The following is a 25,473-nucleotide window of genomic DNA, read 5'->3' as shown; positions in this document are numbered from 1 at the left end:
TTATCAGAGGAAAAAATTGTTTCCTTTCAGAGAAAATATCCTTTACAGGTAGTTGTTTTGGACCCAAGTCTAAGGATCAGCCTTAAGTGTTTTACCTGTCAAATCCCTTATCAGCTGAAGGGTAACCTAGCAGTATTTTTATGTTAGTGGCACCTAATTTACCTAATTCATTGTTTAAGAATGAGGTAGAAAAGTAAGTGTGTTCTACTTAATGATCACTAATCCGGGTTAAGTCAGCAGTGACTAACAGCAAAGAGTACGTACTTTCTTACATTTACCCTGGATTCCCAGCAGCTTTTTTTAAGTGGACCTTATGAGCAGTGGCATAGAACATTTCAGCAAATTGAATCATCTCTGCAAATGGGCATTAATGCCATGCAAGACCAACAAGAGGATTCATTATTTGTAAATGTTTACCCCTAGGGATTGTTTTGTGTCCTCAAAGAAGGTAATTGGGGTCCTTACAGTGCGTTTGTGTCATCTGGAAAGGGTGTGGGCGTCGAGTCAATCAAGAAAATATCTCAGAATCATTTCAATCAATTTTTCCACTGGATGAAGGACAACAGTTCATAAACGAATGGATCTGAAGGACAGGTAAAGATTCCAGGCTGGACAAACACGTGAATATATATATATATATATATATATATATATATATATATATTACCTACTGGCGGTCGCCAGTAGGTATATATAGTTAGGATTTTTTCTCTATGGGATTTTTGAAAATTCTATGTCTAATAACTTTGGCGTTTGTGGACGGAATTGGCTGAAATTTTCAGGAAAATGGAACATTTTGTTTCTGAGCAGCCCCTGACAATTTGGGGGGGGTTTCATCAAGGGGGGGCCGAGAAAAAAGGGGGGTCCCAAAACGCGTTTTTCCCATGTTAATTTCCATAGGGCGGTTGGCCTCACTTTTAGCTCGAACGGCTGAATGGATTTGCACGAAACTTGGCAAAATTGTAGGGATTGTTAGCCCGATGTGCCTTTGCTAGGTCTCAATATATGTGCTCCAGTGGATTTTGAGTAATTTAGGTTCAAAAAAAGATATATATCTGGGCGGAGCCTAACCACACATCTGATCTGATTGGCTGTCAGCACTTCATCCAAGAAGTGTTGGCAGCCATCTTGGGACCAATATACATGATAGCACCTCATTAAAAAGCATTGTAGTTAATAGAGGGTTTTAGGACTTTAGTTACATTATAAATCATTTGTTGATGGTACCATACTCGTTTTAGGAATTGTGGTGGGTTCTAAGGTGATTTTACCATGTGAAAAAACCTTCTGCTCTGATATCATGAATATTGTTTGAAAGAAAACTAATATCTCATGATTTTCCCACAGTGGTTTGGAAGGGGATCTATAAGCTAAACTGAAAGCATATTTTCTGTAAATTCACATTATCTTTCTCAGTCATGTGAAAATGAAGTCTGACATTCTCAGTAAAACATGTACATCCAACAAGGACAGAGACTGTCAGTTGATTCCTTTGTGTTCTACTGCAGCCTCCTAGAGTGTTCTAAAGAACAACTAGAGCGCTAACAGTCCTACTTATTACAAAGGTATGGCACACCTGAAGCCATTCTATGTCTAATAACTTTGGCGTTTGTGGACGGAATTGGCTGAAATTTTCAGGAAAATGGAACATTTTGTTTCTGAGCAGCCCCTGACAATTTGGGGGGGGTTTCATCAAGGGGGGGCCGAGAAAAAAGGGGGGTCCCAAAACGCGTTTTTCCCATGTTAATTTCCATAGGGCGGTTGGCCTCACTTTTAGCTCGAACGGCTGAATGGATTTGCACGAAACTTGGCAAAATTGTAGGGACTGTTAGCCCGATGTGCCTTTGCTAGGTCTCAATATATGTGCTCCAGTGGATTTTGAGTAATTTAGGTTCAAAAAAAGATATATATCTGGGCGGAGCCTAACCACACATCTGATCTGATTGGCTGTCAGCACTTCATCCAAGAAGTGTTGGCAGCCATCTTGGGACCAATATACATGATAGCACCTCATTAAAAAGCATTGTAGTTAATAGAGGGTTTTAGGACTTTAGTTACATTATAAATCATTTGTTGATGGTACCATACTCGTTTTAGGAATTGTGGTGGGTTCTAAGGTGATTTTACCATGTGAAAAAACCTTCTGCTCTGATATCATGAATATTGTTTGAAAGAAAACTAATATCTCATGATTTTCCCACAGTGGTTTGGAAGGGGATCTATAAGCTAAACTGAAAGCATATTTTCTGTAAATTCACATTATCTTTCTCAGTCATGTGAAAATGAAGTCTGACATTCTCAGTAAAACATGTACATCCAACAAGGACAGAGACTGTCAGTTGATTCCTTTGTGTTCTACTGCAGCCTCCTAGAGTGTTCTAAAGAACAACTAGAGCGCTAACAGTCCTACTTATTACAAAGGTATGGCACACCTGAAGCCATCTTGATTGGAATAAAGTGGTAACTCTTAAAACATTTAATTTAAAAAGAAACAACATGAGGGGGTATATTTTGCCATAGAAAGTATGATTAGTGCTGCAGAATGAAAAATTAGGGCACATTTTGAGTGACTTCTCAAATCCTTTTCTATTTCATTAAAACATTCTGACATGCAGTCTCCCAAAATGGCCACCAGAGACAAAAGAGCCCAAATGTAGCCCGAATATCACCCAGATGTAGCCCAAGTATAGCCCAATGACAGAATGTCCCAGAGTGTTCTAAAGAACAACTAGAGCGCTAACAGTCCTACTTATTACAAAGGTATGGCACACCTGAAGCCATCTTGATTGGAATAAAGTGGTAACTCTTAAAACATTTAATTTAAAAAGAAACAACATGAGGGGGTATATTTTGCCATAGAAAGTATGATTAGTGCTTCAGAATGAAAAATTAGGGCACATTTTGAGTGACTTCTCAAATCCTTTTCTATTTCATTAAAACATTCTGACATGCAGTCTCCCAAAATGGCCACCAGAGACAAAAGAGCCCAAATGTAGCCCAAATATCACCCAGATGTAGCCCAAGTATAGCCCAATGACAGAATGTCCCAGAGTGTTCTAAAGAACAACTAGAGCGCTAACAGTCCTACTTATTACAAAGGTATAGCACACCTGGAGCCATCGTGATGGGAATAAAGTGATAACTCTTAAAACATTTAATTTAAAAAGGAACAAAATGAGGGGGTATATTATGCAATAGAAGGTATTATTAGTGCTGCAGAAAGAAAAATTAGGGCACATTTTGAGTGACTTTTCAAATCCTCTTCTATTTCATTAAAAAATTCTGACATGCAGTCTCCCAAAATGGCCACCAGAGACAAAAGAGCCCAAATGTAGCCCAAATATCACCCAGATGTAGCCCAAGTATAGCCCAATGACAGAATGTCCCAGAGTGTTCTAAAGAACAACTAGAGCGCTAACAGTCCTACTTATTACAAAGGTATGGCACACCTGAAGCCATCTTGATTGGAATAAAGTGGTAACTCTTAAAACATTTAATTTAAAAAGGAACAAAATGAGGGGGTATATTTTGCCATATGAATTATGATTAGTGCTGCAGAAAGAAAAATTAGGGCACATTTTGAGTGACTTCTCAAACCCTCTTCAATTTCATTAAAAAATTCTGACATACAGTCTCCCAAGATGGCCACCAGAGACAAAAGAGCCTAAATGTACCCCAAATATCACCCAGATGTACCCCAAGTATAGCCCAATGACAGAATGTCCCAGAGTGTTCTAAAGAACAACTAGAGCGCTAACAGTCTTACTTATGACAAAAGTATGGCACACCAGAAGCCATCTTGATTGGAATGAAGTGGTAAGTCTGAAAACACTCAATTTAAAAAGGAACAACATGAGGGGGTTAATTTTGCCATAGAAAGTATGATTAGTGCTTCAGAAAGAAAAATTAGGGATCATTTTGAGTGACTTCTCAAATCCTCTTCTATTTCATTAAAAAAATTCTGACATGCAGACTGAAACATGCACTTTGAATACAAGCAGCAGACGTCCCTGGTGAGCAGTAGCTTTACTACAGTGATCTAATGTGCAACTAGAGTGCTAACATTCAGAATTTATGGCAAATGTGTGACACATCTGAATGCCTTCTTGATGGAACCAAAGTAAACAAGCATTGAAAATGCAATAGATCTCGCCCTCGTTTAAGATAAAGCCATTCTGTTTGTAATTGGGTGGCTTTTTAGCTTTGCTTTTATTAGTGTTTTTTCAACTTTCATGTAAATAACATGCATCTGTATGCATATAAGTATATGTATGCTGCATTTATGTTTATATTTATATAGATATACAGATGATATATGTTTATATATGTATGTATATATATATATTCACTGAAAAAACCATAGGGTATAGACCATATATAGTTAGGAATTAGCATTTACAAAACCTTGAAAATTCACTGAAAAAACCATAGGTTATAGACCATATATAGTTAGGAATTAGCATTTACAAAACCTTGAAAATTCACTGAAAAAACCATAGGTTATAGACCATATATAGTTAGGATATCGCATTTACAAAACCTTATTTTACTCACACAAAACCATTGAAATTCCATATATAGTTAGTTGCACTAACTATATATCGCGCACCCGCAATCCACTGCTGATGATGTCACATATTACATCATTCATGACATGGTCAGTGACATCACTGATGACATCACTGATGACATCTCAAATGACATCACTGATGACATCACTGATGACAACATCCAGTGACTGTATGTTTCTGTAAAGTTAAAATATGTCTTACATATTGAAGAATGAGTGGATGTATAAGTGTCTGGATGAAGGATTTAGTAGGTGCATGACTGACTGTATGAGTGAGTGATTAAATGTGTCTCACTGAGTGCATGGGTTAGTGACTAAACTGTCTTAATTTGTGCATCATTATGTCTGTTGTTCTGTAAACTGTTGCATGTGTTGATAAGTAGCTATATGAGTAACTATATGGGTTATTGATTGGTTGCCCAAGTATTTGTATGGGAGACTGAGTGTGTGTGTGGGTGGCTGGGAGGTGTATGACTCTGTGCATAGATGTGTGAGCAGTTGATTCACTAGATGTATGGTTTCAAAAGTGCATGTGGAAACAGCTGTATGGGCGGTTGACTGTGTGCATGAGTGTATTGGTGAGTGAATGGATATCTCAGTGCTACATGTCAAAGTAAGTACATATGTAAAACACAGTACATGTGAGAGTTGACATATATAAATAACTGTGCATAAGAGCCAGTGAATGTGTGAGTGGCTGTATGGATCATTGTGAACTTGTATCAGGGATTGTATAAGAGAGTAAATATGTGTTAGTATATGTTTGAATAAGTAAAGTTTGTATAACTGTATAGTTGAGGAAATGGAGGTGTGATTGATTCTTTGCATGACTGACTAGGTGTGTGAGTAACTCCATGGATGAGTGACAGTCTGCGAGTGTCTGTTTACACTGATTGTATCTAAGGTTATATTAGAGTCTGAAGAGGTTCATCGTATTATCACATGAATGATATCATCAGTGATGTGATCAGTAATGTCAAATGAGATGTCATCAGTGATGTCATCAGTGATGTCATTTGAGATGTCATCAGTGATGTCATTTGAGATGTCATCAGTGATGTCATCAGTGATGTCACTGACCATGTCATGAATGATGTAATATGTGACATCATCAGCAGTGGATTGCGGGTGCGCGATATATAGTTAGTGCAACTAACTATATATGGAATTTCAATGGTTTTGTGTGAGTAAAATAAGGTTTTGTAAATGCGAATTCCTAACTATATATGGTCTATAACCTATGGTTTTTTCAGTGAATATATATATATAAAATATATATATATCCAAACAAAGTCACCCAAAAACGGAAGGCGCCAACACAGGTAAATCTGCCTCCAGCATTTAATGAAGGTTTTGAGTGAAAAGTCAGAGCGAGGCACATACAATCGATTGAGCCTTTAGCCGACGCGTTTCATGCTACTGCACTTCTTCTTGGCTGGACCGGGAATGCACATAAGATTTTTTCAGAGCACTTGAATTCCCTGTAAGTACCTGCCCCAGTGGGCGTGGCTGACCGCTCAGCCTGCTGGCACTTGCGGTGCACTAGTGTTGCTACAGTGAGTTCGTAGTGCATCCCAGCAATTCCATAAAAATTCAAATCACAGTGGGCTGTTGTGCTTTCTCTGGTCATTTCTCCCACATCTCCGCACCTTCAAAACGGGCTCCTGTCCCTCGATGATTCTGCCGGTTGGTGTTCACCAGGGTCTGCCTCAATGCAGCGGGCTAGTATTATATCGCTTTAGGGATGCTGAGATGTATCAAAAAAGTATGCCTTATCAACAATGAGTTTGTAATTGCTTGTATATTTTTTCTATGTCCATGCATCTTTACATCACGTGGTGTTATTCAAAATCAGTCACTGGCACTTTAAAAATGAGCGAGTACATGTGGGACGTTGTCATGTGAGCAAGGCTCCAAGGAGGCGAAACGTCATGTGGCATACTCTGCGTTAAATAAATGATATGCACCTAACTTGGTCCGTGTCCTGCTGATCTTTGACGTCCTATCTGGCGTTAATGTGGATATTCCGAATATATATATATATACACATATATATGTGTGTGTGTATATATATATATATATATATATATATATATATATATATATATATATTCACTGAAAAAACCATAGGTTATAGACCATATATAGTTAGGAATTAGCATTTACAAAACCTTGAAAATTCACTGAAAAAACCATAGGTTATAGACCATATATAGTTAGGAATTCGCATTTACAAAACCTTATTTTACTCACACAAAACCATTGAAATTCCATATATAGTTAGTTGCACTAACTATATATCGCGCACCCGCAATCCACTGCTGATGATGTCACATATTACATCATTCATGACATGGTCAGTGACATCACTGATGACATCACTGATGACATCTCAAATGACATCACTGATGACATCTCAAATGACATCACTGATGACATCACTGATGACATCTCATTTGACATTACTGATCACATCACTGATGAGATCATTCATGTGATAATACGATGAACCTCTTCAGACTCTAATATAACCTTAGATACAATTAGTGTAAACAGACACTCACAGACTGTCACTCATCCATGGAGTTACTCACACACCTAGTCAGTCATGCAAAGAATCAATCACACCTCCATTTCCTCAACTAAACAGTTATACAAACTTTACTCATTCAAACATATACTAACACATATTTACTCTCTTATACAATCCCTGATACAAGTTCACAATGATCCATACAGCCACTCACACATTCACTGGCTCTTATGCACAGTTATTTATATATGTCAACTCTCACATGTACTGTGTTTTACATATGTACTTACTTTGACATGTAGCACTGAGATATCCATTCACTCACCAATACACTCATGCACACAGTCAACCGCCCATACAGCTGTTTCCACATGCACTTTTGAAACCATACATCTAGTGAATCAACTGCTCACACATCTATGCACAGAGTCATACACCTCCCAGCCACCCACACACACACTCAGTCTCCCATACAAATACTTGGGCAACCAATCAATAACCCATATAGTTACTCATATAACTACTTATCAACACATGCAACAGTTTACAGAACAACAGACATAATGATGCACAAATTAAGACAGTTTAGTCACTAACCCATGCACTCAGTGAGACACATTTAATCACTCACTCATACAGTCAGTCATGCACCTACTAAATCCTTCATCCAGACACTTATACATCCACTCATTCTTCAATATGTAAGACATATTTTAACTTTACAGAAACATACAGTCACTGGATGTTGTCATCAGTGATGTCATCAGTGATGTCATTTGAGATGTCATCAGTGATGTCATCAGTGATGTCACTGACCATGTCATGAATGATGTAATATGTGACATCATCAGCAGTGGATTACGGGTGCGCGATATATAGTTAGTGCAACTAACTATATATGGAATTTCAATGGTTTTGTGTGAGTAACATAAGGTTTTGTAAATGCGAATTCCTAACTATATATGGTCTATAACCTATGGTTTTTTCAGTGAATTTTCAAGGTTTTGTAAATGCTAATTCCTAACTATATATGGTCTATAACCTATGGTTTTTTCAGTGAAAAAATATATATATATATATATAGAAACAGAGTTGCCCACAATGAGGATGCCACACTGGATGAATTTAAGCCATTTATTCGAAGGATTAGTCCGCCAGGCACTCCCAACAATATTCTGGCCAAACGCGTTTCGGGCGTAACCACCGCCCTTGATCACTGGCAACAGGGAAAGCGGCAAGTGAACCAGCTGCACTCATTTTAATGTCCCGCCCCAGTGGGCGTGAGCACGGTTGCATGTTGGTCTCTGTAGTCCACCTGACATCCAGACCACTGTGGGTCCCGCCGTACCTGCCAAATATATACAGTCTTGCCCCAGTGGGCATGTCAGAAGCATAACTGGCCGACAAATGAGGCAATCCTTCGAACGGTTTCATCCCTCCTGCAGCGTCCTTTGATCTCTGACGCTATTATATATATATATATATATATATATATATATATATATTCCCTCCCCTACATAAAGGTAAAATTTGGCATTCCTCACCAAACACCGTTTCACTGTGAATCCCGAAAACCTCTTCTGCATACCATTTAACTACATTTGCACATCACCAGCAGCTCAACTTCCTCTACGTCTAATTATAGACTACGCTCAAGCTGCAGGATTACATGCTGTTTGTATTTCACAACTGTCCCCACTCTCCTATTTTAAGGAGAGTTGCATAAACAGGCCTCACACCTCAGCATCATTGAAAAACCTCTAGTTCTTGAAACCCACAGGTCAGACTACTCACTGACCATGTAGACAGAACAAGGAGGCCCCACAATCACCCTCAGGTTTGTATGACACTGCAACCTCCAAGAATTCAAACTCTTCAGCCACCTAGATATCCACCTTTTACCGAATCTTCAGATCCCCTAGAATTTTCTTAAAGAAAAAGCCATCCTCCCAGCACCATTCAAAAAATGTATCAATGAACTCACCTTTATCATGAGCAACATGCCATATTTAGTCATTTCAGGCACTTCATAATTATACTGGTATTCTCCAGTCATTGTAGGACTTGGCAGGTCATGTCACCATGCCTCTCACATTAGGCATACATACACATTGTTACAAACCCCAAACCTGGCAAGCAAATCTTCTGCGTCTTCAGGGCCTATCCCCGGGGCTCCTTCCATCTGCTACAGACTATTCCAGAGCTATTGTTAATAGACTCCTTTGCACTCCGAAACAAACTTTGAAAATTATGTTGAAAGTAGCACCACATGAAAACACAATCCACCAAACCAAAGCCTTCTGCACCTTGGTTCCCCCAAAAAGATGCAACACTAACAATCCATCTTTCAAAACAATCCAACATTCCAAACAATCAAAATCAGTTGAAAATGCTTCTTTCACAGGTATCTCACTACTTCAGCCGAAGCCTGCTACTATGGATCCGCCATCATGGAAGCATCCAGCATCTGCAGAGCCCTCTGCAAAGCAGTCATACACTGCATCAAGCCTTCATTCCAACAAACCCATAAGCCTCTTTATCAACAAATGCAACATCAGCAATCATTTCACCACAACAGATATACTGGATCAGGCCTTACATTGTAGCACCAGACAGAATACCACATTAAACTGAAGTTGGATGAAATTACTCTTTCCCTGACGGGACGCGTCAAATTCCCCATATTTACCATTGATATCAACATTTCCTTCAAGACACACATTGCAGAGAAAACCCAAACAGCATAATAAAACACTATTTCCGGGAAATTAAGTTTAACATCGAAGAGGGGAATTTCAGAATGATATTCCAAACCTTGGTTCTCTCCCACTTAAAACGTGGTAATGCTCTACTGAACGCTGCCCCAGCCTCTATGCTGGCACCAGTGAAAGATGCTCGAAGTACAAAAGAGTTGTCCTTCTAAGACAGAAGGGAACAGGGTAAGTAAACCAATGTACAAACAATTTCCCTTTCGTGCTATGCAAGAAAGGGAAATTGTTTGACCAGTGAAAGATGTGCTGTTCACCACACCACTGTTCATTAAGGGACTGAAAAGTGCAACCAACCTGGAGGGCATGCATTGGCTTTGGCTCTAAGCCTACAGCTCAATTCCGCTGCAATATAATCAGTGTGCAGGAATTAACACACAAGCATACTTGTCAGAAAATGAATCTTTTCCAATGGTCAATGCAACAGAAGGAGCCAATAATTCACCAGGCTTGAAAGCAAAAAAAACCCAAAATAGATAAAAGGTAAAATCAAGAGTGAGACTTTCTTCGCATAAGCCATATATATATATATATGCACACTGTTTTGGGAGTAGGGGGGGATGAGCCACCTGAGGCTTCGCCTCCCATACGTCATGGCCCCTCCCTACGCTAAACAATGGTAATAAATAGCATATGGCACTGCACATCTGCATTTATACATATACTGATGTTTTTTTTGTTTTAATGCTGATTTTTCTTTTCCTGACACAGATAGCAGAAGACTGTTCTGTGGCTGTATCTGGAAGTATAGTTACTTCTGGCTCAAAGCTGAGTCTCACCTTGGAAGAAGAGAAGACTGATAGCCAGTATTGGAGTATTAGTCCCGAAGGCAAGATCCACAGCAGGCTGAAACCGAACCTCGTTTTAGATATTAAAGGTATGAGAGGCCATTTTATCTTCACAGAGTTTACAGATTCTGAATATGCTTACTTATTTTCTGGTTGCAATAAAAAGTAAAATTATCTATATATATAGAAATCTTCAGCTTCCAACCACTTTTTACCCATGCACTCGCTTACGGGTGCCCGATGGCACATGGTTGAGCCCGCTATATAGATTACCGCTCCGTTATTTCCTAAACAAAAGGGAGATCAGCACTCGAGGTGATGAATTCATTAATTTAATGAATGAATGTGCACGCAAACAAACATTTATTCTATAAATTAATGAATTCACCCCGAGAGTGCTGATCTCGCTTTTGTTTGGGAAATAACAGAGCAGTTATATATATATATATATATATATATATATATATATATATATATATATATATATATATAGATAGATAGATAGATAGATAGATAGATAGATAGATAGATGGATATATTTTATATATGCTCACCTTTGTTTGGCTTTATTCTCCCTCTCATTTTCTTGCTTCTTATTAAATGGCTTTCCTTGCCACAGCTTCTCTTTCTTGTGTTTGCCCCTCTCGTAGAGCATAGCTCTTTACCATCTCTCTGATCTACCGGCTTCTATCCTACCACTACACACTTTTATAGAAGTACTTTTCTTTTCTGCATAAGAAGTCCATGAAAGTGCATATGTTTTCCAGCTCTGTTCTTTGTGCTTCTCCTCCCCGCCAAATAGCTGCCTCCTCGACCACTGTGCTGCTACATGTTACAAGCTCGCTCCTTTGCGCTTCCCCCACCCAAACTCCTTTCCTCCACCATGCTCTGTATTTTTTGTGCTTGTGTGCTTCTCCCCTCCAACCCTGTCTTGCTCCCTCTAGTGTGCTGATTTTCTCCTGTCCTGCCCGCTCCCTGTTGCTTCCCTGTCCCACTCCTCTATTGCTCACTATCTTTTTTTCTTAATTTTTTAGCAGCGAAATGCTTCAACGCTAATCTGCCTAAAAGAAAAAAGCACTTTGATGCAACTTCTTTTTCATTTTGTTTCATGATCCATTTTGGATGTGGAAATATAAAAATCCCGCCAGTGCTGTTTCGTAGCCACGCATACGTCTTCACACATTTACGTGCCGACGAATTGATATGCTTGAATAAAACCAAAAAACTTTGACCATGCCACACAGCATCTTGCTGATGCTGTACACCATCACCAAAAGGTATTGGAAAGAAAATAGTTCCCAATAGAGAGAGAGAGAGAGAGAGAGAGAGAGAGAGAGAGAGAGAGAGAGAGCTGTTGTATTTGCCAATGCTTGTTTTTATAAAGCACCTACAACTGTTTCTTCTTGCATCTGAATTCGGCTAACCAAGGAGTTAAATCACAGGGAAATAAAGGTCTGTTATATAATGGTTTTAAGTAAAGAGGATACAAGTATAACTGTTACCATAGTCAGTTTTTTCTTTTCTGGATTTACTGAGCACTATTTCTTAACTAATGTTGCACAAAGCTGAAAATCCTTCCATTTATACATGGTTACCAGTTTTAAGTTCATCTTTTGACATCCAACGACCTCTTGTGGCTTTTTTGTTTTGAAAGAAACACACAAAAGTTGTTGAGATGATCCTAGCAAGAAGTCTAACCACTGGCAATTACTCCTCAGTTAATCAGTGGGGTGTCGATTGGTTACAGTGGCACAGGGAGCATGGAACCCTTGTCTGGGTGTACCCTTGGCCACTTAACGCATTACATGAAACACATGAAAGGTGGTGGGAGGATGCTTGCAATAAGTCTAACCACTGACAATTGGCTTGGGGTAGCATTCCAGCCCATCATTCTTTTGCCTACCATGCCATTCAGTTTGGACGCGGCCATATGCAAATCAATTGTGACCCTGCTCCACTAGGACCAGTCCAGCGTGAACTGCCAAGCCAGGTCCTCCCAGAAGTGGAGAACAAGCAAACCAAGATCAGTTTCAACCTGATTGGGGCTCTTCAGTCAAGTGCAGCTTTTGTTGCTGCTCCCGTAGCTCAGCGATTAATTTAATGTTGGAAACTGACTTGCCTCTATAAATAGGTACATTCTTAATTTCTGGCAGAAGATGAATCAGAGGCACAGGATGGTAAAGGGATTTGTCCAAGATCATAGGAAGTCATTATTGAAATCAGCTAAGGCGTGTCATATGTTTTGATTGCACTTACTGGATTTCTGTGGGCCCACAGGCTGATGTCACCGGCCCCTCTTTTATATCCTAGCATAGTCAGTCCTGCCAAAGATTCCGCAGATATGTGGTGGTATCTTCTCCACCTCCCTTAACACAAGCAAGACGCCTGAACGGGTATATTTTATTATATATCAAGAACAGATTATATGTATCAAAATTATATCAAAAATAACAATATTTTTAGGTAAAGCAAAGATAACAATATAAAACAAGCATTTGCAATGCAATAGGTTTAGAGTTAGAGCTACTGGCATTATAATTGAAATGTTTGTTTTTAGCACCTTTAAGTGCCCTTAACTGTACCCTCTCCACGCTGGTTGTTGCCCCCTGCACTTGGTCCGATCATTTTATTATTTCGTTTTCCCTTAGTCTCTTAGTGGCTAAGACCCCTATGTACATCAAAAACTCCTGGGCCCGCAACTGGGGTAAGGTTAACCTGCCTGATCTCTCGACCGCACTCCTGGCCTCCCTTCCCCCCCTATCGGGACTAGATTCCGCAGCCCAAGCCACAGCCATTGACTCATGGCTCACGGAGGGAAGCGACCGTTTAGCTCCTCTCCGACGTACCTCGATTAGGCGCCCTAAAGACGCCAATCGGTGGTTTAACACCGAGCTGAAGGAATTGAAGCTCACCGTTCGAAGGGCTGAACGCAAGTGGAGACTGGATTACTCCTCGAGTACCAGGACCCGCTACGTTCACCTCCTGGGGACCTATAAGCAGAAAATCATTGAGGCCAAGAAAGCATATTTCTCGCAGAAAATCCTATCGGCCGAGAATCAACCAAAGGAGATCTTTGCCATCACCCATGATCTGGCGTTCTCGGACCGGACCACACTTAAGCCCCCCCCCTCCCAGAAACTTTGCGATTCATTGAACTTTTATTTTGTCGATAAAATCACGACAATTAAATCCAACATCCCTCCCCCTTCTCCCTCTTTTGTTGACCCCGTCCTTCACCTGTCCCCAGCTACTTTTAATTCCTTTCCTCCACTTTCGGAAGAACTTTTTTTGTCCCTTCTCCCTAAAATCAAGTCCGGTTCCCCATCTGATATATGCCCGGCTCATATTCTACGGCAGATTTACACTGTCTGCTCGTCGCCCCCTCTGGGCTTCCTTAACGATTCACTAGCCCGAGGGGTTGTTACCCCATCGCTAAAAGCCGCTTCCATCGTTCCCATTTTGAAGAAGCCGGGAGCCGACCCTTCTGTGATGGCTAACTATCGCCCCATCTCCCTTCTCCCTTTTTTGGCGAAGGTGCTGGAGCGGCATGTGACATCTGCACTCAGCGCCTTCGCCGAGGAGAACGGGAGGTTGGCCCCTTGTCAGGCGGGATTTCGGCCAAGGCACTCAACTGAGTCAGTGGTGGTGTCAGTATCAGACACCCTCAGAGAGGGTATGGACGCCGGTAGATCTCAGGCGCTGGTCCTTCTCGACTTGTCCGCCGCCTTTGACACGGTGGATCATTCCATCTTGCTTTCCCGTGTCAAGGCGGCGGGCATAGGAGGATCAGCCCTCATTTGGCTCTCGTCCTTTCTGAGGGACCGGACCCAGGCGGTTCATCTTGGGGAGTTTTCAGCTACCCCCTGCCAGGTCCAGTGCGGTGTTCCTCAGGGTTCTTCTCTCTCTCCTTTACTCTTTAATCTTTACATCGCTCCGCTCATCTTTTCTCTACAGCACCTGGAGGTCTCGGTATTTAACTATGCCGATGACCTCCAGCTCATCTTTAATCTTTCTTCTACTCCTGACTCTATCTCTAATTTCCAATCTACTTTATCTTTCATCAGGGACTGGATGAACCTCAACCACCTGAAACTCAATCCCGATAAAACGGAACTTGTGGTGACGGGTGGTTGTTCCAGTCCCTGGAATTCTCTTTTCTGGCTCCCCTCTTTTGGTTCTCCTCCTACTCCGGTCTCCTCTGTTAAGACTCTTGGTATTAAGCTCAACAATCAACTCACTACGCACTCCCAGATTGGCTCTGTGGTTTCTTCTTGCTTTCTTACTCTTCGCACTATTCGCTCTATCTCCCGTTTCTTTTCCTTCCCTGCACTCAAGCTAATTATGTCCGCACTGGTCCTGTCCCGCCTGGACTACGGGAACATTCTGTATAATGGCATCCCTCAGTACAGCCTCCGTAAATTGCAATTAGTGCAAAACCAGGCTGCTCGTCTTGCCTTTGGTCTCCCTAAATTCCACCACTCCTCCCCCCTCCTGAAAACTCTTCACTGGCTCCCGGTGCGGGAGCGTGCCCTGTTTAAACTAGGCTGCATGGTGTTCCAGGCCAGGACTGGCCTGGCCCCCCTATTTATATCATCGGCCATCAAGGCTTATGTCCCTGGCAGAGACCTCCGTTCCTCGGCCCAACTCCTCCTAGATGTGCCCCGTTACCGGAAAAAAAAACAGGGTGGCTCAAAATTTTCCATTCTTGCCCCCATGTTTTGGAATTCTCTCCCTTTTTATCTTAGGTCCCTCACTGATTATTCCGCCTTCCGCAAAGCTTTGAAGACCTTTTTATTCCCTCAGGCTCTTCCCTAGTCTATCGTTTATTTTCCAGCCCTGTCTCAGTGACTGTCCCCGCTCAGTGGGCTGTCTTCTACTTTAGCGCCAAGAAACCGTTCAGGTGTATGTTGCGCTCAACAAATATTTTAAACTTAAACTTTAAACTTAAACTTAAGTAATGTCTCACGGCTGCCAGATTGAAAGTGAACCATATGTTTGTTTATACTTTGGTAGAAGTGAGCATCCAGTACTTGAGGGTTAATAGATAGCGAGGTGGGAAAAGATACGAGTCCTGTTGCAGTTTCTGAATGTGACTTTCAAAGTGGAGCCCCGTGGTGTCTGAATAAACGCACAGCACGCAGGAGGAGGAGAAATGAAACAGGGGGGGAGGGGTAGTGTAGAGGCGTTGGAGCATGAATGTACAGGCTAAAAGAAAGGGAGGATGAGCACAGGGAGAGTGGAGGAGACATGAAAAGGGAGACCGAACATTTACAGTGATAATTAAAACACTCAGTAGACTCTGTGGCAGAAGGGAACATTAAAAGCCGAGATCTCAGATGGGTGGTGGGGGCAGGTAAGTAGTGTTGTGGGAAGGGCGAGGGTGTAGTAGAGTACAGCATAGGGAGATTATGTAACGAACGCAGGGGAACTGCTTTTGAGTCTCGGCAGGGAAGCTCAACATCCTGGGATTTTGGGAAAATGACTTACTCTCTGAGTGCCTAATAAAAATGAATGTGTCCGTCTGTAACACAACTGGTGCTCCTGTAAGGAACTCTAATACTTTAAGTCAACACTACAGGAAAACGAAAGGTTAATTCAATTTTATTTTAACCAAATAAATAAAGAGCTGTGACCTCGGATGGGTGGTGTGTTTGAAATACCAACCGTGCTCTTCAAACACTGCAGTGGATCCCCAACCAGTCCCTTGCCACATGCCCCTCTGCAAGCATCCAAAGTGGAGAGATACGGAGCCCTGCTACAGCGTGTTATCAAACTCAGGAGTGGGAAGCAACCAACAACAAGGGAAGAGTTGCATGATGCTGTGTAGAAGTAAAGGAGTCGCAATATAGGTGTGAGGTAGAGGTGTTCGTAGCATTGTAAGTGCTTGAAAGGTACTAGGGATCAGTAGGGGTTTCTGACCAAAGCTGCTCGCCTGGTACCACCTACTACACTGAGGAAATGACACTGCCCCTCCTTCCCAGTCCCCAAAAGCATACCATACCTGCCACTCCTACATCTGCAGAACCCCTCTCGCCCCTGGGTCCTCTAACCTTGACCATTCCCAAGAACTCTTCCTGCACAGACATACCTTTTTATCTAGTCTTTACCCACATTCAAAACACCCCCACAACCAGTGGCGCGACTCACCTCGCGAGTACAGGCACGTGGCGACTAGAGGTCTAGGTCAGAGCTGAGTAGAGAGATGAAGTCGCAGGCACAAATATGGTGACAATCACATAGAGATGCTGCAACATGCACTGGCCACCGTGGCCCACCGGTCACCAGCACATGACCCTCAGAGCTCCACCCTCCACAGAACCAAAGAACAGGGAAACAGACCGAGAAGAAGGGCCTTGGCTACTGGTGGAAGTTCGGGGAGGCAACACAGCACAGGGGACAGGGTCCGGGGGTGCCTGTGCAGGCTCGGAATGCTTTTGGGGGGAAAAGAAGCCCAAAACAAGCCCAAACTCTACTGACAGAAGCCTGTTGCAAGCACAGTCTCCTTCATTTTGTGGATGGACAGCTTGTGCTCCGTGGTGGTTGAAAGAAAGAACAAGGTTGGAGGTTCTTATAACAGTCAGCCTGGGAGAAGAGTGATAAATCCGATCCTATACAAATGTTCTCATACAGTATACTACTGCTATAACATACACTACTTTAAAGGGAAAGATGACATAACAGCAGAAATGTGCTCCTTTGTTAGAAGATTTGATAGACGTGTTACTGTTCTACAAAACTGATTTAATTGTATGTTGTTCGTCTGCTGAGTAGCACTCACATCGGTACAGGCGCTATCTTATTAGTGTGTACAGCCCAACGAAAATCACGGCATATTTCATAAAGCTGTTTCATCCATACACACCACCAGCAACGAGTGCAGCCATCAAGACAAAACACGTATTTAGAAAGAAAAGCTTTGACGCCTGCGCTATTACTTTTTGATTCACATTTTCCCATGTGGACGAACATAAGGTCTCCCTCTGACACCATTGCATGCCTCTCTACTCTGCAGAATTCTTCGATGCAGCTTTGTTCTTACACAAGAGTTTGCTTGTAATTAAAAGAACAAGCACAGAATCGAAACCTGTGGTGCGCACGCACCACAGAAGAGCATCTGTGCCGCGCGCTGATGTGCGTCCTAGACACGGATGGGAATGGGCGGAGCAAAGGCAGGACATGCGCCCCCTTTGCCCAATTGCATGCCGTTTTTTATTTTTATTTAAAGCACGCTACAGCCAGTGCCGGCGTGCGAAAGCAAAACCACACGCTTGAGCGTGTGGTTAGCTTTCTGAAGCCCATACAAGAGGTCTCGCGCTGCGCGAGCAGTGCTGCGCACTGCAACGCTAGGCGCGAGACCTATAAAATAAGCATTATATTGGGTGGGTGTATGTGTTTATATACGTACAAACCCATAGAAATGTATACACGCACACACCCATAGAAATTCAGCAGTTATAGTTACCTGAGCTAACTATAACTTGCACCCCGGGAATATGCGGCTTATGACCTCACATATTACATCATTCATGACATGGTCAGTGACATCACTCATGACATCTTCCACAGAACCACTCACACCCATACAACCACTCACACAGCCACTCACTCATCCATAGAGCCACCCACCCACCTATACACCTACCCACCCAGCCACACACCCATACAGTAACTTTTACAGCCACACTTACCTGCTCACACACCCACTTATTCTCCCAAACTGTCCCTCACTCAGCCACTCACTCACCCATACAGCTTCTCAAACACAGCCACTCACTCACCCATACTACCGCGCACACAACATAACCATTTACTTACTTATTCACACATCCATACAAGCACTACTAATATACCCATTCACATATCCATACCAGCACTCACATGTCCACTCAAACACTCACTCTCCAACATAGCCACTCACACACCCACTCAGTTAACTAAACACCCACTGACGCAACCACTTATTTATTCATACAGCCACTGACACACCCACTTACCCACGGATACACAATCAGAAACTCACACATCCACTTACAGACCCACTCAGAGACTTACTCAGAGACTTACACACCAGCTGAGAGACCCACTCAGAGAGTCGCGCACTCACTCAGACCCACTCAGCCATTCGCACACCCAGTCACAGACCCACTCAAACACTCATGCACAGACTCACACAGCCACTTACAGACCCACTCAGGCACCCACTTAAAGACCCACCCAGAGACTCACGCACCCACTGAGAGACCCAGACACTCATGCACCCACTCACAGACCCAATTATGCACCCACTCACAGACTTAGAGACTCACTCAACCACATACAGAAAAACGAAGACACCCATGCACCTCTCACAGATCCACTGACACTCACAGACCCTCTCACATTTACATACCCACTCACAGACCTACCCAGAGACTCACGCACCCACTTAGACCCAGTCAGACCCACTCACATACGCACTCAAAGACCCATACAGCAACTCCTACATCAGCTCATAGAGCTACTTACACACCTACTCATAGAGCCACTTACACACCTACTCACAAACCTTACTGCCACTCACCCACTCTCTCTCAAAGGTTACAGATTACAGTTAGGAAATAAAATGTAAAAAAAGTTGAAGTTCTCTGAAAATAAACAAAGGTTACAGGAACGTTATAGTTGGAAAATAGAATTTAAAAAATCTTAGAAATTCATTGAAAAAAACAAAGGTTACGGAGAAGTTTTAGTTAGGCTTATATTTCACTCGTACAAATCATAGAAATTCAGCAGTTCTAGTTCCCTGAGGTACCTATAACTTACTCCCTGCAATGCACTGCTTTTGACCTCACAAATTACATCACTCATATCGTGGTCTATGACAACACTAATGACATCTCAGATAACATCACTGATGACATCATCTACAGAACCACTCACACATCCATTCACACACAACCATTCATACACCCAGCTCACAAACCCATACACCTACTCACACAGCCACTCACTAGCCCATACAGTCACGCACACAACCACGTTCTCAACCATACAGCTCCTCACACAACCACTTATTCACCCATACAACCACTCACACACCCACTCACCCATACAGCCTCTCAGAGCCACTCATTCACCCTTTCACACACATACAATCACTCACACATACATTCACTCACCCTTACAGCCACTCACATAGACACTCACTCTCCAATAAAGCAACTCACACAGCCAATCAGTTAACCACACACCCACTCAAATATCCACTAAGTCCCCCATACAGCCACCATTTTGTCACACACCCATACAGTCACTTAGTCACTGATACACCCACTCACATATCCACTCAGACACATAGAGCCACACATTCACCAATGCAGGTACTCACACACCCACTCACTCATCCATAGAGTCACTTGCGTACCTTCCCACTCACTCACCCATACAGCCACTCACCATAGTTACTCACACCCACCTATTGACCCATACAGGTACTCACACACTCACTTATTCATACATACAGCCACCCACACACTCACTCACCAATACAGCCAGTCACACAGCCACTCCCACACCCATACAGTTACTCACACACCCATATAGTCACCCATGCAGGTACTTACACACCCTCTTATTCACCTATACACCCACTCACACATCTTTACAGACTCACACACAGATGCACACGGTCACACAGCCACTCACATAATATATGTTAGAAATAGTAGCACTCATTAGAAGAACACAAAGTATAGTAATTTCATTTTTGTAGTACCTTAGCATATATATTTAACACTCCTCTAACATTTTAGAAAACACTCCCAATCACTGGATGATGTTATTAGTAATGTCTTTGAGATGTGATCAGCGATGTGATCAGTGATGTCACTGACCATCATGAGTGATGTAATATTTGAGGTCCCAATCAGTGCATTGCGGGGGCGTAGTTTATAGTTAGCTAAGGTAACTATAACTGCTGAATTTCTATTGTTTTGTATGAGTGACATATAAACCCATCTAGAACATCCCTGTATCCTTTGGGGTTTTTTCAGTGAACGCCCCAGTGGGCGTGCCTTTTGACATGCCCACTGGGGCGGGACTCCGTATGTTTAAATAAACCCCTGTTCTTTTTAACCTGTTTCCTGCCTCTCTCTGCCAGTGAACAAGAGCGTCTTTGCTTGAAACGCGTATGGCTTCAGGAATGCGGGGCACATCCTGCTGACGCTGCCGCCTACGATGTGGTGTGATTCCTAACGTGTGTGGTTCCTCACCTGGGCAACTTGGATGTTTTATGTGAAAAGCGGCTGGCTCGGCCGTGAGGAACCCCGGCGCCGGATGGCTGATCCTGAGTGCTGTGAATCATCAGCACTCTTTGGACTGATGGAGCCTCGCTCGTAGAGGCATTGGCGGAGTACAGCAGCTGTGCGCTCACAGCCTTTTCCCCTACAGGGATTCTTTATCATATTGAGTGGCAGGACAGGGGCCACATGGCAAGAGAACTTTGTGAGTCACAGGCAGTATATTGGACTACCTTAACCAGCATGCCTTTTGACACGCCCACTAGGGCGGGACTCCGTATGTTTAAATAAACCCCTGTTATTTGTAACCTGTTTCCTGCCTCTCTATGCCAGTGAACAAGAGCGTCTTAGCTCGAAGCGCGTATGGCTTCAGGAATGCGGGGCGCATGCTGCTGTTGCTGCCGCCTACGATGTGGTGTAATTCCTGACGTGTATATATATATGTACATATATATATACACACTTATATACACCCACACACTCCACTTCCCAAGTGCTTCGCTGCACCAAACAGGGACACGGTAATGGTTGCTTGTCAGATTATTATTTACTGTGCAGGAAAACGAGCATGCCTTATAGATATATAAATAGATAGATATCTTGATGGTTAGCTTTAGATAACATTACTTTGGTGATCAGTGATACACCTAGAGTCTTTGACAGCTCTTTTCTTGATCAATCGGTAGAAGCTTTCTTTTGTCCCTGCTCAGGAGTCCTTGCTCATCACAGCTCTAAAATAAATATTTATATAGAAGGCCTTCACTACACAGCTCTTCTGGAATCCGTTATACAGAGTTGCAAGCCTGCAAAAAGCTCTTTAGTTTCCTTTGAAATTCGTGTATGAATGAAATAATTGCATCTACTTTGATCCACTGGCCAGAAGTGGAATCACGAGATTTACTTTCCAGCCCACCTAGTCCACAAACTTACTTCAAGGTTAGACAGGACCTTCTCTGATGGTTGATAGAAACCAGGTTTCCTAGAGCTGAAGCCAAATCCAGGTGTCGAAATAGGGTTGATTTGCAACTATAGCACAACTTCAGTTGCACAATCGTTGGTCTTCAGGGGGGAGTGAGTTCCATACACAATAAAAATTAGGCCTTTTTCTTTGACCAGTCGAGTAATGAAAAAAAAGTTACAATTCATTCTGTATACCTGCTTTGCAAATGTTTTGCACCAACAACGTCTGGCAGTTTTAGATCTACGTGAGATTACACAGTAGAAATCACATTATTATCAAGTCGTGCAAAAAAACTGATCAGACATGTGGAAGTGTTTTCAGTAGGCTTGCTAATTAAATTATTGGTTTCTCATTTCCCCTTTCTGTGTGTGCCTTTTAAAGTACAGTGATTATTTCTTCACATATGATAAGCAACACTCCGTTATCTTGTTACACTTTTGTGATCAAACATACTTAAATGTTTTCTTTTGTTTTTAACATTACAGGAGGTACGCAGTATGACCAGAAACATATTATCCTCAACACAATATCAGCAGACAAAGAAACACAGTGTTGGGAATTGTTAGTCTTGTGAGCCTAGAAATGGAGACATTTTGGTGAACAAATCGACTGCCCCTTCAGTGGTGCTTATTGAAGAATGCAACAGAGCTACAGTGAAATGCATCTCCCACAATCCTCCATTGTTTGGGCAGGGCTTTGCACCAGGAGCAATCAGGATTGGTCTGATGCGTGGTTTTACGTTTGCAGCGCCACCCAGCATTCTCTCCATGTTCTGTGACATCAAGTGGGTTATAAGCAAGGGCCTCTTCTCTGTACTGGAGATCCAGCCAGCACTTTACCAGCCCAAATACATCAAAGTTGAGACGTACTTTAAATTATTTGTCAGAAACGTTTATCTACCGTTTTTCATTCAGAGCACATGTGTAAAAAAGAAATATTTTTAAATGAGTGGGGCTTCTGCAAATGCTTAAACAAGCATTTTTAGGAAATGAACAAGGTGGACATTTTGCCTTAAGCCTTGGAAGGTTGTGATGTGTATGATGGAAAATATATCCCAAAAGCCTGCTCGTTTTCTTTGCAGCTGCTTTACATTTTTTATTATAAGTTGTCTACGGATATGTTTTCACTCCGAGAATTGTCGTTGATGTTTATGTTTTTGTCCGTTGTCCATGGGAAGAAATGCAATATATATGTGTATATATATAAATGGTACTTGGCTTTATCAACCATGGTAGCATGTTAAACATGTTATTGATTCTAGGAGTCTTTTTTGGACAGCAGCGAGCATCAGTAAAAAAGTTTGACGTATCCTGTGAGGATTTGAAAACTCCTAATGAACTGCAGCACACACGTGTTATGCAATGGTGCAAATGACGCGTTGATGTTGAACATCTGTGGTGCTCTAGTGCCCATGCAAAGTGAGAGCATTCAGCGTTAAGTGAGGCCAACTCATCAGGAATGCTTTTACAGCATCATAGCCAGAAGCAAAATGGTTCATTTGTGGTGGTGTTTATTCATCACAGCTCCAGAAAGGCACATTCACAACAGAGAAGAACGCTTTGCGATGCATAATCTCAAAAGCATCCTAAGCATTAGCCAAAGAGTTCTGTCGAAAAACAGTGGAACGGTGTGTCATATTTTTTCACATTTATTTTTATGCAATTGGTACATGTGCTTCAAGACTGTGCCTAATGTTTTGAAATAATTTAACTCTGGATATACCAATATACTTATTTGATTAAGTATGCAGATCACTCCATCCCCTACTTTTGTCTGAGCAGTTTTTGCACCTCAAGGTAATAAACTGAGTGTCGATTTGTGGATTATGCAACACAATAAAAAGGCGATGGTTGACCTGGGCTACAAAGGATCTGGATGTCTCCTGCTCCCAAAGTTACCGACCTGTGCCAAGGCTATACATTATTGTATATCATGGGCAGTACAAGGACTGGCGGCTCTGTGTTGTGTGCTGCCGGTTATCTTCGGATAGTACACAAATCATAAATCAGAGTAGGACTAGGATTTGTTACACAGTTGAGTACCACCGCTTTCTTCAAGTTATTTCTTTTCATAGTCTAATTGAGGAAGTACCATTCGCAGGTCTTAGGTTGCAATGAATTCATCTGAGGTTTGTCTAGGAACCTGGCTCTGTTGATGCTAATATGTGTTATTTCATAGGAAATACAGCTCATGTTATTAACACTCTCAGTAACAGGCAAACTTGCTCTGGGATAGCTTGACAGTGTTTGTCTTTTGTTAAATGAGCACCCCTTCCTCCCATTAAAAAGTTAAGATAATCAAAAAGCATTTTGCTGTGTATTTTGCACAATTATGTGGCAATCCTGCTAGATTTCTGATATCTGGCAGCTGATGGGCTACATGTGTCACCGTTCCTCTTCCCGCCACGGTTAGTGACTATGCATCCTTTTCGCCTTCCAAACATTTGTGTGCCGGGGATGGCAGCACTTTATCCAACCTATTGGGTTTGTGTTTGTGGTTAGATTCAGCATGTTTGCTGTAAACAAGGAGTTGCTGGCTTGCTGTTTATTTACTAATACAAAGGAATGCAATACGTCAGATGTCTATTGATGAAACCGAATGTTTCATCACTGGACTAGACACTAACACTGTTGACCAGTGGGCAATATAATAACTAGGATGTGCTGGCAACAGTAACTTCAGGAAACTCACACCTTACTACATAGACCTAGAAGTGCCCAGAATACCTATATTGTTGTTTTTATTGCTTACAAAATAAGTTAAAGTTTTATATCATTAATATGGAAATAGACGTTTGTCTCCTTTAAATGTTTTACTCCTCTGTAAACTGCACTGCAACATAGAGTAACCAAAGTTTCTATCTTTAACTCTTATATTTGTCTAGACTGTTTAAAAAAACTTTTGTACAGAAACATGCTGCTCTTTTTTGTTTACGGAATGTGTTTTCCACGTACCCTGGTGTTTATAAATATTTTGTTGCTATTTTTCTAAGCCTCAACACTTTTTACCTACAGTTTCAGATTAAATACTCTTTAAGAATAAAATGTTGTCTGGTAAATCTGTTGTGACTGCTTCTTGCATTAACCCATCTTTTGTACATCACTTCACTGCTTTACCCTAAATTCAGTCAGTTCTTGTCAGACACACTTGTCTAGATGATCTTTACTAGGTAGTGCACTGTGCCCATGATTATGTGATGCTCACATTTTTTGGGGTTGTCATATTGCCAGCGTGCAGGTGCTAGATTCGTCCTCTACGGCCGCTTTAAATAAACGTTGAGAAAATGATGTCCCTGAAATAAGACCTTTCCACTTGGTTGCACGAGCCATTTTTTCATCTAAAGGCTTTATTAATTAGGTACCCCAATATAGAAAATAATCAATTCATCTCACTGCAGAAATTGAAATAATATAAACTCAGTTTGCCACATTACAACTCTCCACTGTATTATCATGCCATCAATTCTCCCCACTCACTCGTAAGCTTGGAGAAAGAGGACCCTCATTTCTGACTTTCTGTGGTTCGAATGTTGCCCATGTACATGGCTCAATAAACCACTTCACAATATTGACTCCACCG

General features: G+C 41.9%; 1 protein-coding gene across 1 annotated transcript in view; it reads left to right on the top strand.

Moving 5' to 3' along the window:
- The window catches only part of CRYBG1 (crystallin beta-gamma domain containing 1), a 325,937-nt gene extending 300,985 nt beyond the window's left edge, over positions 1 to 24,952 (top strand). The window contains exons 20-21 of the mRNA XM_086950969.1: positions 10,583 to 10,748; positions 22,380 to 24,952. Of these exons, the coding sequence (XP_086807095.1) occupies positions 10,583 to 10,748; positions 22,380 to 22,468 (255 nt within the window). The 3' untranslated portion in view covers positions 22,469 to 24,952. The remainder of the gene's footprint in view (positions 1 to 10,582; positions 10,749 to 22,379) is intronic.
- Positions 24,953 to 25,473: the final 521 nt, after the last annotated feature.

Source organism: Lissotriton vulgaris, unplaced genomic scaffold (genome assembly GCF_964263255.1).
Source record: "Lissotriton vulgaris unplaced genomic scaffold, aLisVul1.2 SCAFFOLD_683, whole genome shotgun sequence".
Classification (NCBI taxonomy): Eukaryota; Metazoa; Chordata; class Amphibia; order Caudata; family Salamandridae; genus Lissotriton; species Lissotriton vulgaris.
This window is presented reverse-complemented; position numbering and strand designations above follow the sequence as displayed.